The sequence below is a fragment of the Lolium rigidum genome, chromosome 1, assembly GCF_022539505.1.
Source record: "Lolium rigidum isolate FL_2022 chromosome 1, APGP_CSIRO_Lrig_0.1, whole genome shotgun sequence".
Lineage (NCBI taxonomy): Eukaryota > Viridiplantae > Streptophyta > Magnoliopsida > Poales > Poaceae > Lolium > Lolium rigidum.
In genome coordinates, this window is record NC_061508.1 from 46,177,595 (window position 1) to 46,195,671 (window position 18,077).

General features: G+C 43.7%; 1 protein-coding gene and 1 long non-coding RNA gene across 2 annotated transcripts; one reads left to right on the forward strand and one right to left on the reverse strand.

The window, feature by feature from the left end:
- The first annotated feature begins 4,187 nt into the window (after positions 1 to 4,187).
- On the forward strand, positions 4,188 to 11,208 carry LOC124672404 (putative transcription elongation factor SPT5 homolog 1). The gene is given in 19 exon segments (XM_047208639.1): positions 4,188 to 4,311; positions 5,351 to 5,589; positions 5,690 to 5,833; positions 5,900 to 6,061; positions 6,196 to 6,291; positions 6,713 to 6,786; positions 6,871 to 7,228; positions 7,304 to 7,459; positions 7,556 to 7,653; positions 7,737 to 7,764; positions 7,861 to 8,013; positions 8,367 to 8,466; positions 8,567 to 8,737; positions 8,812 to 9,033; positions 9,570 to 9,699; positions 9,941 to 10,004; positions 10,099 to 10,315; positions 10,418 to 10,515; positions 10,607 to 11,208. Coding segments are annotated over 19 exon segments (2,838 nt in total). The 5' UTR covers positions 4,188 to 4,226; the 3' UTR covers positions 10,850 to 11,208.
- Positions 11,209 to 13,087: 1,879 nt separating this feature from the next.
- On the reverse strand, positions 13,088 to 16,814 carry LOC124672415. The gene is made up of 3 exons (XR_006992702.1): positions 16,770 to 16,814; positions 13,647 to 14,005; positions 13,088 to 13,518 (listed from the first exon to the last, which is right to left on the reverse strand). It is a non-coding gene; the product is annotated as an uncharacterized LOC124672415 (long non-coding RNA).
- Between the last annotated feature and the right edge of the window lie 1,263 nt (positions 16,815 to 18,077).

Here is an 18,077-nt window from a genome sequence, read left to right on the forward strand (position 1 = left end):
TTTCTCGATGCCCCCAAAATATAAGTATCCACAAGTTTTTGCAACTGGCTTGTGGTTACAGATCCCGAAGAGAGCTGATCTGTGAAACCCTCTATGGTTCCGGTGCCTCGCCGGTGACGCTATCGGTCTAGTCCACCTTCGGTGTGGTGGACCACAATCCTTTCGTCAATGTGAGGTTTTACGGTTCCTTTTTATGTTTTTTTAGTGTCTTCTTAGAATAAGGTTCTCGCTCCGGTGGTGCGCCTAGCACCGGCGGAGGGTGCATGGGGTTTTGTGTTTTGTGATCGGTCGCCGGGGGGGGGGCAACGCGAGGAGAGCAAAAAGTTGTACTTTGTGATCCTCTTTGTCTCGAGCAATCGAGCATCTGTATTTGCTTATTTGCAATCGAGAATCTGCTGTGCTCATCATACCTTCCACTTGGGTTCCCCAACAGTGTGCAATCTGCACTCATCAATTGTCAGCCGCACCTCTGATGCCCCAAAATGCAAGGATACACAAAATACATAGACCTTTGTATTTGCTTATTGACTTGTTGTTTCTCGATGCCCCCAAAATACAAGGATCCACAAGTTTGTGCAACTGAATTGTGGTTACGGATCCCGGAGAGAGCCGACCTATGAAATCCATCTAGGGTTCCGGTGCCTCGCCGGTGACGCTGTCGGTATGGTCCACCTTTGGTGACCTTGCAGGTGTGGCGGACCACAATACTTTCATCAGCGGGAGGTTTTATGGTTCCTTTTTTTTATGTTTTTTAGTGTCTTCTTTTGGGATGATGAGGCGGAGGCAACATCCTAATGGTAGAACGGAATTACTACACATACGACTGAATTAGTCCGACTTTTGTCCGACGAGGCGATGTGTAATCAGGATGCTTCCTAGGGGTGCAATCTACGGCTCCTGTACAACTTCGTACACAAATCGGACAGGTTTTGTCGTGTGTGTAGCAACACTCATGGTAGAATAAGGTTCTCGCTCTGGTGGTGCGCCTTGTACTAGCGTAGGGTGCATGGTGTTTTGTGTTTGGTGTATCTCCTAGGATCTAGTCTGTCTTCGTGTTCGTTAATGTGGTTATAGGTTTGGCTCTTACGATCTACGGTTTTCATTATTGGCGATGAATTAGCACGACGACTTCATGTCCATCTACTACAACAAGTTCTACTTCGACAAGCTTCGCTCGGCTCCAATGATGGTGGAGCGAGGACGGCGTCATGCATTTAGCTCAGTCTAGTGTTCGTAGTCTACGCTAGGTATTGCAAAGACCTATTTGTAGTTTTTACTACTTTTGGTGTTTTTCTACTGTTGGTGATAATTATTAATATATCGGCCATCATTTTCGAAAAAAATATGGCTTGTGGTTTAGGAGACATCCATAGCATGCGCATAGGATGTTCTCAGTCCCATGCGGCCCTCGTTTTAGTACGAGGTCTGCTAAGATGTTTGAACACCGAAAAATGTTCAAAATTGAAAATTTTTGAAATTTTGAAGTTCAAAATTATAAAGTGTTCAAAACAAGAAATGTTTAAAATTTAAAAATATTAAAAATTAAAAAGAATTAAGAAAATTCAAAAATAAAAAATATTTAGAGAAACGACCGGCGAAAAGCAGGAAAACTAGTAGAAAGAACAAAAAAAAAAAGGACAGAACCGAAGAAACCAGTGTAAAACAGAAAACTAGAATACAAAATCACCCTCGCTAATAGGCCTGGCCCAGCGCGCTCGCTTCAGGAGGCCTCGAATAGGGTTTGGGGGTCGTCCTCCCTGGCGCTCGCGCGCGCTCTAGCTGCTGTTTCGCTGAAGGATCGTTAGGTGGGCCGCGGTCCCGGGAGGCCCATTACATTCTTCGTTCGGTTGCGTGTTGTTCAGCCACGGGTAGCAAGACCTTGTACGATACATCGAAGCGGGGCGAGCTATTTAAACCGGTATCGCTTTTCCAAAAGAGTCGAGGTGGGACTATTCGTTTCCTGCATGAAGTGTCTGGCCGCTGGCCGCTGAAGGATCGTTAGGTGGGCCGCGGTCCCGGGAGGCCCATTACATGCTTCGTTTCCTGCAGCGGGGCGCAATTTAGTTACGTACGGAGTAATTAGTTACCTACGGAGTAATTTCTTCACGTACGTATTTTTATTTTGCCGAGATTTGTTCTCACAAACAAGAAACCACGTACTAGCATGATTCGTCACAGAAATACAAATTCATCGTACGTGAAAAATGTTAGAGCGTGGAGCCTTACGACCGATGCCTTTTTTACTGAACGACGCATGTTGTCGTTAGCTTGCTATTTATGACGCTGGTTCCATAAAATGGGAATGTGTAAAATTAAAACCAAAAATAAAACGAAAATCTCCCTCCGATCCCTTTTAATTGACTCGGATTTAGAACAATAGCCTAGACTGGCGCGGAACAACAACCTTGAGGTAGCCGAACAACAGTCTGGCTGGAGGGGAACAACTATCTACATGGCAGGGAACAACTATCTACACGGTGGGAAACAACTATCAACACCGCAGGGAACAACTTTCTACACGACAGGGAACAACTATCTACACCGCGAGGAACAACTATCTACACGGCAGGGAACAACTATCTACACGTCAGGGAACAACTATCTACACGGCAGGGAACAACTATCTACACGGCGGGGAACAACTATCTACACCGCGGGGAATAACTATCTACACGGCGGGAAACAACTATATACACCGCGGGGAACAACTATCTACACGACAGGGAACAACTATCTACACCGCGGGGAACAACTATCTACACAGCAGGGAACAACTATCTACACGGCAGGGAACAACTATATACACAGCGGGGAACAACTATCTACACCGCGGGGAACAACTATCTACACGACAGGGAACAACTATCTACACCGCGGGGAACAACTATCTACACAACCGGGAACAACTATCTACACGGCGGGGAACAACTATCTACACGGCGGGGAACAACTATCTACACCGCGGGGAACAACTATCTACACAACCGGGAACAACTATCTACACGGCGGGGAACAACTATCTACACGGCGGGGAACAACTATCTACACCGCGGGGAACAACTATCTACACAACCGGGAACAACTATCTACACGGCGGGGAACAACTATCTACACGGCGGGGAACAACTACATCAGCAAAACTGGGAACAATTTGGACGATGAGGAACAACTATATTAACAAAAAAGAACCATAAGAAATTATATTAAGAACGGAAAAATAAAAGAATGAAAAAAGAAGAAAAAGAAATAAAGAAGGAAAAGAAAGAAATCACGAAAGAAGAAAAAAAGGAAAGAAAAAGCACATCCTACTATTCTAGGATTGTAGGAATACGTAGCACTGATCGCTTGTCAAGAGAAAAAGAACAGAAAAAATTCAGTCGCGCCTGCACTGCACGTACGAGCGGAATAATCAGAACGGAAAGTCATGCAGCGAACCAAAGCGAACCATAAACAGAGCTAAACGGGCCGAGCCCATAACCGAATCCTTTAGCGAAACGATGCTCGCGCGCGCGCGAGCGCTAGGGAGCAGTTTCCGGGTTTGGCGGCTGCAAATGCGGTGAACGGAATAAGCCCATTGCGCAGACTCTGCAAGATTGGGCTGAACCGGGCTTATTTGACGGATGGGCAAGAATTTTTCATGGTTGTTGGAGTGAATGGTCCAGAAGCCCCATAATTCCTCTACTCCGACCAATCCTACCCGGGCACCGCCGCCACAACGTCCGGCCCAGCCCACCCAACGGCATCCCCTTCTTATAAGTAGGCACTCGCCGCTAATAATCCAGTGCCCTTTGCCGGCAATCGAAAACTCCTGGCTCTCAAACCACCCACCCACCACCCTGACCCCGACCGACCTCGCCCGCCGACGCACCCACCGGCTCTCGCTCGCTCCCTCGCGTCGGGTTCCGCTCTGCCACGCGGGGCCACGCTGCAGCCTCAGCGGGCCGCGCCGCGGGCTCGAAACCCTAGCCGCCGCCGCCGCCGCAATGTCGCGCGGTGAGGAGGACGATTCGTCGTCGGAGGAGGCGGCGGAGACCTACGATTCGGAGGAGGAGGAGGAGGAGCGCGGCGGCAAGCGGCCGCGGAGGGCGCGGCGGCCGGGCGTCGAGAGCTTCATCGACGACGCGGCCAGCGAGGACGACGACGAGGATGAGGACGAGGATGAGGATGACGGCGACGACGAGGACTACGCTGGCGGCGGCGGCGGCGGCGGCAAGGGGAGCAAGAGGATGAAGCGGGCGTCCATCCTCATCGACGACATGGCGCAGGTCGACGACGACGTCGAGGAGGACGAGGAAGGGGAGTACGAGCCCGGTGAGTCGCCCTGCCATGCCCTAGCTTTCGTCCGTACACCGGTTTCCCGTACCAAATTTCAAAGAATCTCGTGCCGATTTTTTGTGTGTTTTCGATTTCCGCGTCGACGGTTCCGTAGCATTTCTACGTGATCGTGGATTTCTGCGATCGACGACGCCAGTTCCTTCTCTGGAATACGAATTAACCTGCACTCCTGGACCGTGCTTGCGTTTGGGAGCAACTTACCCTGTTACCCATGCTTCAAATGGCGAGGGCGTGCTTAATTGGCTTGCTTGGTCGGCTTCCTGGCTTGGTTGCATCCTATTCTTAACCTCAATGTTCGCTAGGTTCGATAGCCTGGTGGTAATTTAGTCGCATTATATGGCAATGATTTACTCAAAGCTTCTTATTGTCCTGTTGTGAACCACCAGTGGGCTTTAGTGGCAAGCTATGTTAATTACGGGATTTTATCATGAATGGGTCGGAGATCATGATGACCAAAATCATCCATGTTCCATCAAAATTCATCACTTCCTGCCACTTATGGCTGGAGCTACCCAGGATATATATACATGCCTGGGAAATAGTTGTTGCAATCGACAGTCTGGCCCTGTCCACAGTGTCATCACGAGGGTAGACTAGAGTCATATCCTCAAGAAATAGCTGGGGCCTATCAACTAGAATCAAGTTGTGGTTTTCGTTTGGATACTCTGATACCATGCTGCGCGGTTTTTCGATGTACTTGTTGAAGCCCTGTTACTCTCTTACTGCATCAAACTAATAGATTGCACTGGATTGGCAGATGGACAAATACTTGTTGACATCGGACAGTGCAGAATGTGATGTTTAATTGATCATCAGTTGCAGTTTCTTTATGGGTTGTACTTGCTACTGGTCTTGAGTGATGTTCTTATGTATGTTCGTTATCAGCATAGAAGTATATGTAACGTTGTTACTTTTCTTTTGGGATCAACAAATTCCTGTGCTTGGCTAGTTGTGTAGTGTGCAAAAGCAAGGCCATTTGTGTTGGTGCTGGACTTATGCACTTTTGCTTGGGCAGGCTTTATTGATGACGATCTGCCCGACAATCCTGACGAGGGTGTGAGGAACCCTAGGCGCCATTCTGTTCCTATGGATGAGGAGGACGAAGATGACACGGATAAGATTTTAGCGCACCTAGCAGATAAATATGGAAGGCAGCCACAGTTTGATTATGCTGACGAGGTTTTCACCGAGGTTGATCAGCAAGCTCTCCTGCCATCAGTGAAGGATCCAAAGCTTTGGATGGTCAAATGTGCGGTAGGTTGCAAAATTTAGGGAAATTAAGCTCTCTGCCTCTGCTCTGCTATTTGCTTTTTTTGTACCTTTTGAACTCATTGTTGTCTATTCATGATTTCAGATTGGACATGAGCGAGAGACAGCCCTTTGTCTAATGCAAAAATTCATTGATAGGGACGATCTCCAGATTAAATCTGTGATTGCACTGGAACACCTAAAGAATTACATTTATGTTGAAGCAGAGAAAGAGTCCCATGTCAAGGAGGTAACCCGTCCTTAACCTGTCATTCTAGTCTTTTGAATGAGGGATGTTTACTAAACTCCACTGCAGGCTTGCAAAGGTCTGCGGAACATCTTCGCTTCAGCAAAAATAACTCAGGTTCCTACAAAAGAAATGACTGATGTTCTCTCTGTCACGACTAAGTCTGTTGATCTTTCAAGAGATACATGGGTCCGGATCAAGCTTGGTATATATAAAGGGGATCTTGCTAAGGTATGGTCATCGTTTTTCTTGGTTTATGTGTTAATATAAATTTGTCAATTATTTATTTTGATTGGGAATGGTTGTTGTTTTTCTTGGGGTGATGTTAATATAGATTTGTCAATTATTATTTTTATTATCCTCAGGTTGTCGATGTTGATGATGTGAACCAAAAGGCTATTGTGAAGGTCATTCCTAGAATAGATTTACAAGCTCTGACAGATAAATTGACAAAGAAACTGGTAAGTTATCTGTTACTCCCTCCGTTCTTTTTTAATTGACTCAGATTTAGTACAAGTTTGTACTAAATTCGAGTCAATTAAAAAGGAACGGAGGGAGTAGTTCCCATCAATCCTGAATTTCTACTTGGCACCTTTGAACCTAACATATACACTTTTACCAGTAAGTTGAGCTCATCGCTATCATGCCCTTTTATAGTATGCTGTTGCAGCTGCTGTGAACATAGTAACTTCAAGTTTGGGTTCTCTTTCCCACGTGATTCGCTTACTTTCATGCTTTGCTGTGTCAAAAATGGAATGAGTAGCCTTTACTTATTGAAGGACTTTCTAATTATCAATCTATGTTCTTGATAATGCGTGCTTATACTTTGTAATGTCCTTACTTATTGGACGGATTCACATGATACTACTTGTCTGTTGTCAGAATGGACTTAAGGTTGAGAAGAAGAAGAAGTCATTTGTTCCACCTCCAAGGTTATTCAGTGTCGGTGAGGCGAGGTGCTTTTTCATCCCTTTACTATCAAGTGATAGTTCATATTTATTTATTTTGGCTCCTATTTTTTCTAACTCAAATGAACACAGGGAGATGAACATTCCTGTAGAACGGAGGAGACATAGAGATTCTGGGGAGTACTTTGAGGTGGTTGATGGTTTAACATTTGAAGATGGTTTTTTGCGCAAAACAGTCTCGATAAAAGCAATCAGCACACATAATGTCCAGCCATCACTTGATGAATTGGAGAAATTCAGGAGAGTTGGTGATGACATTAATGAGGATGTGGCTAGCTTGTCCACACTATTTTCAAACAGGAAAAAAGGGCATTTCATGAAAGGCGATGCTGTAGTTGTTGTTAAAGGTGATCTCAAGAACTTAGAGGGCTATGTGGAGAAAGTTGAGGATGCTACCGTACACATCCGACCAAAACAGTCTGGTCTTCCGGTAATTACTTGCAATGAATTGTTATGCTGCTATCAACTGGACAATAGAGTTGAAACATCTCTCTGTGACATGCAGAAAACTCTTGCCTTCAATGCAACAGATCTTTGCAAACATTTCAATCCAGGAGACCATGTAAAAGTTGTTTCCGGTGCTCAACAAGGTGCGACAGGCATGGTAGTCAAAGTGGAAGGACATGTCTTGATCATTTTATCCGACACGACCAAAGAGCATGTGAGAAATTTTTGGTACATATATGCATGTTTTTGAATTGCTTTTATTTTTTTGCTATGTTTTTAATTCTCATCTATTGTGCCATTGTGACTGCAGATCCGCGTATTTGCAGATCATCTTGTGGAGAGTTCTGAGGTCACGACGGGGATTACCAAATTTGGTGATTATGAATTGCATGATCTTGTCCTTCTTGAGTAAGTTCGGAATTTACAGTGAAGTTGCTGCCCATCATCTCTAATGGCTACAAAACAACTTATCCCTTTTCTTCACTTTTCAGCAATTTATCTTTTGGTGTTATTTTAAAGGTGGAAAGCGAAGCATTTCAGGCAAGCATAATTGTTGAATATTCATGTTTGACTGATTGTTTAGAGTTATATGTATTGACCCCACTATGTAATTAGGTTCTCAAAGGAGTGCCTGATAGACCAGAAGTGGTGCTCGTGAAACTGAGAGAAATAAAATACAAGATTGATCGGCGCACATCTGCAAAAGATAAGCCCGGTAACACTGTGTCAACTAAGGATATTGTAAGGGTAGTCGAAGGGACATGTAAGGTGTGTACAGTTTTGCATGTTATCTTGTGTTCTGATATTTTCTGTTAGTATGTCTATTTATTCTGTTGTGATGTCAGTTTAATAGTCTTCTTGTTTGAGTATAACAAACATATCTTGTTGCCACAACAGGGAAAGCAAGGACCTGTGCAACATATACACAAAGGGATACTTTTTATCTATGACCGCCACCACCTTGAAAATTCAGGTTTTATCTGTGCAAAAGCACAATCTTGTCTCCTTGTTGGGGGATCAATTGCCACCAGCACAGGGATGGTATGTTCTCGATTATCTCAATTAAATCTCGTTGGTATCTAGAACATATTATCACATCTTCAATCTACTTCCTTTCTCAGGGCATGGATACAGAAGATCCACGTCTGGGTGCTTTTAGATCTCCAGCAAGGATCTTGCAATCTCCTGGAGGGCTCCCACCGAGAGGACCTTACATGAATTGTATGAACATAGTTTGAATGGTCGTTGCTATTTCTGCCATTAGTTTTTGGACAGCTACTTTATGCAGATATGATAATGCACTCGCCTATCTCTAACGCAGCTGGTGGAAGGTTTGGAGGAGGTGGTCGTGGTGGCAGAGGGCATAATGCCTTGGTGAGTAGATGTATCAAAATTAAATCTGGTCCATACAAAGGATATCGTGGCCGTGTTAAAGAAGTGAATGGTGCCCTTGTGCGTGTGGAGCTTGATTCACTTATGAAGATTGTTACAGGTGAATATTTTTTCATTGTTACTACTGTTGCTGTCCGTCTAATATTGAAGATTAACCTTGGTGTAAACATATAGTTAAGAGAGATGATATCGCTGAACCAGCAAATGTTGAAACACCAGTCCGGTAAATTTCTGTCTGATCAATCACATTTTTAGCCAGCTGTTTGGTACCATTTGCTCATTTACTGACCATTTGTATTAGCAGTGAATCTCGTTATTCATTGGGCAGTGAAACACCTATGCACCCATCACGAACGCCATTGTATCCTATTCAAACTCCAATGCGAGAACCTGGAGGTTTGCTTGCTTTATATTCTTTGTTATGGTTTATTTAAGTCTACCTAGTTGGCTTGTTCCTCTTACAAATGCATTTACGCCATTTTGAAGATAGGTGTAGTGTGCATTTGAGAGATGCAACATTGCCTGCTAGTGTCTATTACAATATGCTGCTAAGTAGTTATAAGAATATACAGAGTAGCATTCTAATTACACACTGCCTACAGTGGCTGCTAATTTTTCATGAACTCGAATGTTTCTTAAAATGTCATATATTTTAAAGAGGAGGGAAATACTGTACTTGCACCTACATTGACAAAATAATTGTGTTTTCTGTCCTTGAAGGGCGAATGTGAATAGTCATTTTGTTGCCACTTGGGTTCTTGCTTGCACCATTCACCCATTTGATCTTTAAATTATCCTGGTGCTTGTTTATTCTTCTTTGCCCTCTTGATGAATAGCATAGCCTATTTCTGTTTTCTGCCATTCATTTCATTGTACCATGGATTGTTTCTTATCTCCTTTTTCGATGGTAACATGTAATTGAATTTGTACAGCTACACCAATGCGTGATGTACTGCAAACTCCTATGCATAATCAAGCCTGGGCACCAATGAGTCCACGTAACGAAGCCTGGGCACCAATGAGTCCACGTAATGAATCTTGGGCACCAATGAGTCCACCAAGGTTGGTATTCTCTTTTCAGAACAAATTGTTTACTTGGGCATATTCTCTTGTAGAATTGAAGTCCTGAATTTCAGAAAAAATCAGCTTCAGATCTTTTGCTTATCCTGCTCCATGTATGATCTATTTTTTTAGCAAGTGTGATCTATTTCAAATATGTCTGTTGGGTAGTAGAGTATTTAAATGTTATTGGCATTGATCTTGATGTTCTGTTTGGTCACTCGACATGTTAAATTATCATCAGGGATAACCAGGAAGATGGAAATTCGGGCACTTGGGGTACTTGGGGAATCAGTCCAGCTTACCAGGTTCCATGTGCTTCTTCTCGTGAACTTTGAAGATTGTTTATCTTTAAGTTGGCAACTGAATAGTATGTTTCTGCATGTATGTTCCCCTTTTCAGCCAGGAACTCCTGTAGTTAGGCCATTCGAAGCCCCTACTCCTGGATCAGGATGGGAAAGTGCCCCTGGAAATGGTTTTGGTGATGCTACATTCAATGCTCCAACACCTACTGCTCAACCAATGACCCCAATTCCCGCCTCGTATCAGCCCCAAACCCCTGGTGGGCAGCCAATGACTCCGGGCAATGCTGGAATGGATATAATGTCTCCAGCTATAGGTATGTCCTTTTCCTTATATACTGTTTCATCTTCAGTTGGATGGGATGTAAGCGAACAATCTGGATGCACATATCTTTATTTTTTTTCCAAAATGCTTCCAGGTGATGAGGGCGGTAGCAGCTGGCTCTTGCCAGATGTTATGGTCAATGTGTCCAGAGGAGATGGTCCCACCAGTGGTGTAGTGAAGGAAGTTCTCCCGGTATAGAAATGCTTATTGCGCTCTAAGTACATGTATAACTTCTTTCACTCGTTGTTTGTTTTCAAACATCTCCGGGAACTTGAACTTGCAGGATGGATCTTGCCGTGTTGCACTTGGGCCATCAGGCAATGGGGATGACGTAACAGCTCTCCCAGACGAGCTTGAGATCATCAGGCCGAAGAAGAATGATAGGCTCAAGATCATGAATGGCTCCTTACGTGGAGTTATAGGAAAACTGATAGGAGTTGATGGGTCTGATGGGATTGTCAGGGTGGAAGGCTCGCTTGAGGTGAAAATAGTAGACTTGGTGATTTTGGGCAAACTAGCAATTTGAGATAGCTCTGCAGTTGAGTTCAGTTAACGTCCACATATCTAACCTGTTAGGTATTTATCTGAGTAACGAAGTCCTTGGAATAGTTTTTTTGGGGTCAAATTAGCAACTTGAGATGGCTGTAAAGATTAGACTGATTGTACTTAATTCCACTTGTGCAGTATATCATGCAAACTATTGATGCATGTAGATACTCAGATGTTAGCTAAAAATGTAGACGGTCTCAAATGCTTGATCTTTCTCTGCCTGAAATGACTTGTTATCATTATCCTGATTGCGACAGAGAAGTCTTCATTTGTGGTTTACTTATTTGAACTCTGGTAGCCTCCTCAACAAACTTTCATTTGTGCCAAAGAAAATTGTGGATGGGTGAAGTTCGCACCTACTGAATCTGTTTCAACTTGCTTCAAAGCTCTAGCAGAGCAGTTGTCGTGGAAGAACGCACATAGTTTCCATTCCATTGACCTTGCCTATCGCGTGAGGCCATGCCATTGCCATGCCCACGAAATGAAACCTCACACAAATCAAGCTCCAGACGCCTCACACAAATCAAGCTCCAGACAAGCTTCTCTACGACATCTCTCTTTCTATATATATCATGAGGCTATGACCGTGAATTCTTAGGTTCTCTGTGAACTATGAAGATGAGATGAGATAGTGGAGGGAACCAAGTCTTAGGTGTAGCATGAGTTCTTTAATCAGTTTGCTGAGTTCATGGGTTTACCAAACATTTCCGGTATCCAAGGGAGATACAACAATGAAACGGCGAAAATGCCGATCGGAACCCGGGTACTCCCGAGGATGAAAGCCTAGCTAATAAGAAAGCACCACTTGTGTATCAACGTATGTATTCATGTGTATTCTCGTTACGTATATGAAGTGTATATCCACCATGTCTGACAACGCCCATTAACTTCTCCCTCTCCTCCTCCCGAGCAACTCCTCCCCTCTTCCTCCTTGCCATCCTCAAGCAGGCCGTCCCAATGCCAACCGACAGCGCCTCCTCCCGCGCGCACTCTTGAGCTCCATTGCCATTGCCGCCACGGCTAGCTCGGGTGGCGTAGGGCTCCGGACGCAGGGCCGCGGTGGGGGTGACGCCGGCTCCGGGCGCATCGGCGAGAATCGCGAGCTCATCGCCGTGGACTCGTCGGCCGAGTTCAGCAACGCCAGGCGACCCCGACCCTGAGGATCTGGTGGCCGAAGTGCTCGCGGCTTGCGTGTGGATGGACAAGGCGAGGTCGACGGCGATGAGCTCGTGGAGCTCCCCCTCTGTTCCCTCTCCGGCTCTCCCGCGGCGCTAATGAATGTGTGGGATATCGACCTCGCCCGTTGGCAGGTTCCGAACGTGCGGGTCGAGAACATATCTAGTGATACCACACCTTATTTGATACCATGATACCATTCATCAAAATTTAAATTTTAAATGTTAGAAAAATTAAAACCAAAATTTTGGGTGTTCGCAAGATGGATGTCTACGTGCCCAGTAACTTTCATAACCAAATTCAAAATACCCTAAGAGAAATAAAAATGAGAAATCAAGCATAAATAGTATATCACATAAAGACAAAAACATAAAATGGCACTATTCACATAACATTTGTCTTTTTTGTTTCTCTTGGTGTATTTTAAATTTGGGTGTGAAAAATCTAGAGAATGTAAACACATATATTGTCAATCACCACAACTTTATTTCAAAAATATTTGATACTTAAAATTCAAATTTTATGAAATGGTATCATGGTATCATGTAAGGGATGGTATCACTAGATATTTTCCCGTGCGGGTCAATGAAACGGGATTATTCTAGGCTCAGTTTTACATGCGTGGACTGTGAGTTAGGATGCTTGTTTGTGATCGGAGAGACAGTGGTTGTTGGATCAAAATGGCTGAGGACGAGGTGAAACTGAGTCCGTTGGCTCTCGTGCCTGGCGGAAGTATCTTGGAATGTGCAGTGATTATACCCTATATAAAAGACATACAGTTTAGGGCGTACTGGTTAATCTAGGGTACTGTACACATCCAATTTCACGCCAGTTAACTCCTCCATTCAATGACACGTACCCCTTTCTGTTACTGTAGATCCAACAAATTGGTTCCTCTTTTTTTTTTCCAAATCCTCCGTGTTCAGTTACCGGTTGCCTTTCCGGTTTCCTTCTTCTCATATGGTCAAAGCGGTGCATAGGTCCCACCTCGAAAAATCTAGACTCAGCGGCCTCAACCCCATCTCTATTTTCCTCCCCAATCCCATCGTCCCAGTCAAATAAAATTCCATGGCCGCCGCCCACCTCCACCCCAACGATCGGCTCTCTCCTCTCCCTCCATTGCTGCGTGTGCTCGCGTCCATCAGGGTGGCACGCCACCCAAGCTGAGCTCCTACTTTGCCGGTGCTTGGTGGCTATGGGGTGGCCATGGGGTGGCCCAGGGCTGAGCTCCTATGTGGTCGGTGGCTGGTGGCCATGAGGCCAACCCACCGGCCGAGAGGCAGAGCTGCGTTGCCGCTCCTGATCATCCCAATTCCCTATCTCATATACCACTATTGAATCGAGCCAGTGTCGCTTGCCGTTTCTTCCGCGAGGTCGATTTGCCATTGGAGGGAGATCCAGCGGCACCGGATGAGCGACAGGGCGATAATACCAGGTACCCTCCCCAAGGCTCGCTCCTACTCTCCGATTCTGCAAAAAAAAAAAAATCAAATATACATATTGAGTTGTTATTTATGAATTGGAGCTTTCTCCGTGTGTACAACAGGAAGAAGAGGAGAGAACCACTGAGATAAGGAACAACAGCACCCGGCCAGTACCTGATGTTGCTACTGCTAACTAGCCCTTGGAGAGGACAAGCGAGACATGCACACATCGCCCAGCGGAAGTGCAACATGCTTGGCAAGTTCGTCCGCGGCGTCCATCTCACCGGACCACCGGGACCCTGGGTAACCTGCTATGGAACCTCTACCTCCTCTCATCTAGGTCCATCCACCAAGTTCCAGCTAGACCTGCATCAATGCAACAATTCTCAACGAGTTGTTATCTGTATTGCAAGCTGTTGTATAGATTATAGACATTTTTACCAATTCAATGCTTCGCCTAAACTGATCCTTTTTTTTGGTGAACTCAGGTTTTGAGTACTGGAAAGAAGAAGGTTCACATGGACACAATTATCCTGTTGGATTCAAGATTCAAGATCATCAGGAGAGGATAATCAAGGTGCAATAAATATGTCCATTCTAAATAAAGAGGTTCCAAATCTCTAATGCCATCAAAGATCAATTTCAGGTTAGTTAGATTTTTCAAGTTGCACATGTCATGTCAGCCTGCGAGAAGAGGTTCCAAATCTCTAATGCCATCAAAGATCAATTTCAGGTTAGTTAGATTTTTCAAGTTGCACATGTCATGTCAGCCTGCGACAACTCCTGAATTTTGTATTTACCATGGTATCACCAGATCAATGATTGGTATTTCTTACATTTAGTGCTTATGCGAGAATTTTTTAGTGTGTCACCCTAACTAATAATCTCAGATGGGAAATGTGTTGTGGAGCTAGCAAAAATGTCTATTGTTAGCTTGTGCTCGATGGTTGAGCTTCAAAACTGTAACTGGATGATATGTGAGACCTATTTCGGTCACATGTCATGTCAACGGAACCAGTGGCCAACAAGTTTTATCTAAAAAAAAGCTATCAAATATATTGCAAGCCAGCCTTCACAAATTTTTATTGGCAAAGACTTGCAGGTGTCATAACCATGCAAATCCAAGAACAACACAAGTGGGCTACAGAAACAGAGCACAAGAAGATGTCACCTTCTAAATTGATTTTTCCTGCTGCATGTTCTGCTTATTCACAGGTCATATGGTTCGGTGACGGCTCCACATCCGTGAAATCGGCCAACAGGCTGTATTCGGTTTGTGCTACTGGTGCCTGTCGCCGGCTGTGCAGGTCCAGCTGCTCTCCCTCAGTTTTTACTGCCATGGCGGCACTTTCTTTTATAAAGTTTTGAGAATACACGGTACCTAAGTTCGACCGTAGATCGTAAATGTTGGAAATGGGAGAAGTATAACTAAAAGGGTGAAAGCTAGCCAAGCACGCATGCTATCAAGTATCAACGTTTTGCAGACATAGCTATTCCTTTATTAAATAGCCTTAAAGATAGCTATTTATTTTCCAAAAGAAAAACTATATAACCGATGGCACCGAATATCTGGCAGCATTTTGTAAGAAGTCAAGACAGCAAATCTGCTACAATGAGGAAACTGTCATATGCTTGGTTCCAAACCAGCTTTATTACTAATAACATGCCACATTAGCTCATGCAATTTGGCCAGAGTCCTCCTCACATTCTGTTAATTCAATGCAAGGCACATAGCTACCTCAAATTTTAACTCCTAATGGGAGCGGGAAAAGGTTAAGCAGTAAGGCCAGCAACATTTGCCATAACAACACATGTCTTGCATATATAACTTCAGTTGCTAATGTTATGTATGAAGCACATCAGATAAAAAAGCTTTGAAGTGCATATTTGTGTGTAGAGTCCATAATGCAACATCGTCTGGGAGCTCAGGACTGAATTTTTCAGGTTCAGAAATTACACGCTATAGCACACTGACCACTGGTTTTGCAATGAACAAACAAGTAAAAAATCAGAGGACAAACGGCTGGTACATGTGTACCAGATTGGCTACTCATTTTGCTAGCTGGACAAGAGGCAAGGAAAAATATGGTACAATTTATTTGTTCGTTGGCTGGATGCGTGACTTGGTGCGATGAGCACGCCATCGACGATGATATCTCCCCGGTAAGGCTAGACGTCTCCGCTGCCTCAAGGATTGAGCGTGTGGCCAATCTCTATGTTGGCACGCCATCCCTGTCATGAGGCCCAATTTCTTAGCCTACCTCGCCAGAGTCCCATCGCCCGGAGCGTGGACCTCACCGCTCCTACTACCACCGCACTGCGGCGAGACCCTCGCCGGCACATGCAAGAGGCTTCAGAGCCGCCAGTTTTTGCTTTTGCGTAACATGTAACATGTGAATTTCTGAACTTTTTAGAGAATGTCTGTGTGCAGCTTTGCAGCATATATACGACCAGAAGTGACATTGGTAGCAACAACTAAACTAAAAAGAGAAGAAAAGATGGGAGATAGATGACCAAATGGGGAGTTGAATGTTGACGGTAAGAATTACATGTATATAGTACAGTTGGTCTACACGCAACCTCCAGAAACAAGTACTTCCAATATGCTGTAATAATAAATTCCTACAAATTGCTATGTATAGTTACCTAAGTTATGCCAATTTGTTTGTGTACCATGGTACTCTGTTCGTTGAAGCTAAATGGATGTCTTGCTCCATGCACTGAAATTTGTTCTATTTATTCAAACTAGACGATTGTTCTACTCTATTTATTAACATCTACGCTTCAGCATGCTATAATACTAAGCACTTATACAGTCCTAGATCTTCTATTGTGATTACTAAATGTTACCACACACAGTGAACAAAACTACTATTGCGGATAGTGTATTTATTTATGTAGCAACTGCAAGCTTTCTGTTGCATGGTAGTGTTATCTTTTCCTGTATCACCCTAATCAACATAGTGAAGACCAACTTTTGTTTCATCCGTGTAATCAACAGCAATGAGATGATTATAGCCAGCTCGCTTAGCAATCGGCCATGATTTTGTGTATTTAGTTTTACTTTACCTTTTCAGTTCTACCTTATTTATATGAACACACAGAAGAGAACTTGGCGTACTAAGTAGATCAAAGATCAAACTGGAAACATCCCAGTTACTTTCTTTAATTTAGAAAAGAGAATTTAATCTGATTGATATAATTAACTGGTTATTATAAAAAAAGATAGCTGGAGTATAATTAACTGGCTCACGGGAAATAAATTCGATTTTGCTAATGCAGGAAAGAGGGACATACCGATTAGTAGCAGGCGAGCTCGCATACTTAGTTGATTCCTCTCGTACTTCATTAAGCACTTCCTAGCTCCAGCTATTAGAAACAACGTGGGGTCATTTTGAAGATAGATTTTAAAAAAGCATATGCAGAACTAAAATGGACCTTTCTCCCATTGAGGAGCTTCTCCACACAGTGTGGGGGACTGAAAATGCTTTGAAGAGTCCCATGATCAAGCTAAATATGAAGTCTACCCTTATTTACAGTTGGCGTCTACTGCCCAAGGAAATGGTTTAGGAAAGTTCCTAAGGGCAAGTACAATGGGGGCGCTTAGCTAAAGGCGCTAGGAAAGAATTCCCGAATGTTTTGGCGGTTCCCAACCTGTTCCCAGCTAGTTCCTAGCCTTTTTCTTAGCATCGATGAATAGATAAGAGGCAGACGCTTAGAAGATAGGTGCAAAAGTACATCTCCTAGCGTTAGGCGCTTAAGCAGATCCGGGATTTGACCTTTATAAGCGCTTTCCAATGTACATGCCCTAATGCAGTTTTTTTTTTTTGAGAAATTCCTAATGCAGTTGGTTGAACTTATAGCTTGCAAGGTGATCCATCTTCTTAATTACCTGTAGTTTATTAATCTATTCTTCTGAATATTCAAGACAAAGATTGTCATGGCATGTTTTGTCTGTGTGTGCACATTTATGCATGTTTCTTTTTGCCCAATTGCTGTCCTCTTGGCATCTTAGCATGAACGATCATAAACGATTAACCCAGAATGCATATGCATATGCAGACCCAAATGGGATCCATGATGCTAACAGTTCAAAAATCTAATACAGATGCTATATATGGCTTTCTACAAGAAATTGAGGTAAAGATGGTAGATTGAATTTTGTTCAACAACATTTTTTTAGGGTAACAACTTATTTGCAGTGCACTGAATGCGTCTTCTGTCTTCTGGTTGTTGGTTAATATTATGGTGCCTACTTCACTTTGATTGCAAATCTGAATTCTATTATTCTGTCTCACAGATACTATATGTAATATTCCGTACCTCGCTATCACGAGTGGTTCCACTGGTATTACTTTACCCAGAAATTAGTCTCCACAAGAACAAAATATTCGTATGTTAAGCTCATCATTTTTCACAGATCGGAATTGGTATAAGCTATGAGATTTGGTGCAAGACTTTTGAATCTGAAGCCAAGTGCAAACTGGAGGTGTGTAGCATGTGTGTCTTATGATGATCTGTGTATCACTTATGTTATCAGTACTCACTAGATTAGCTATTGTAGAAGGATAGAGAGGGAGAGAGATTGGCGAAATATGATGGATG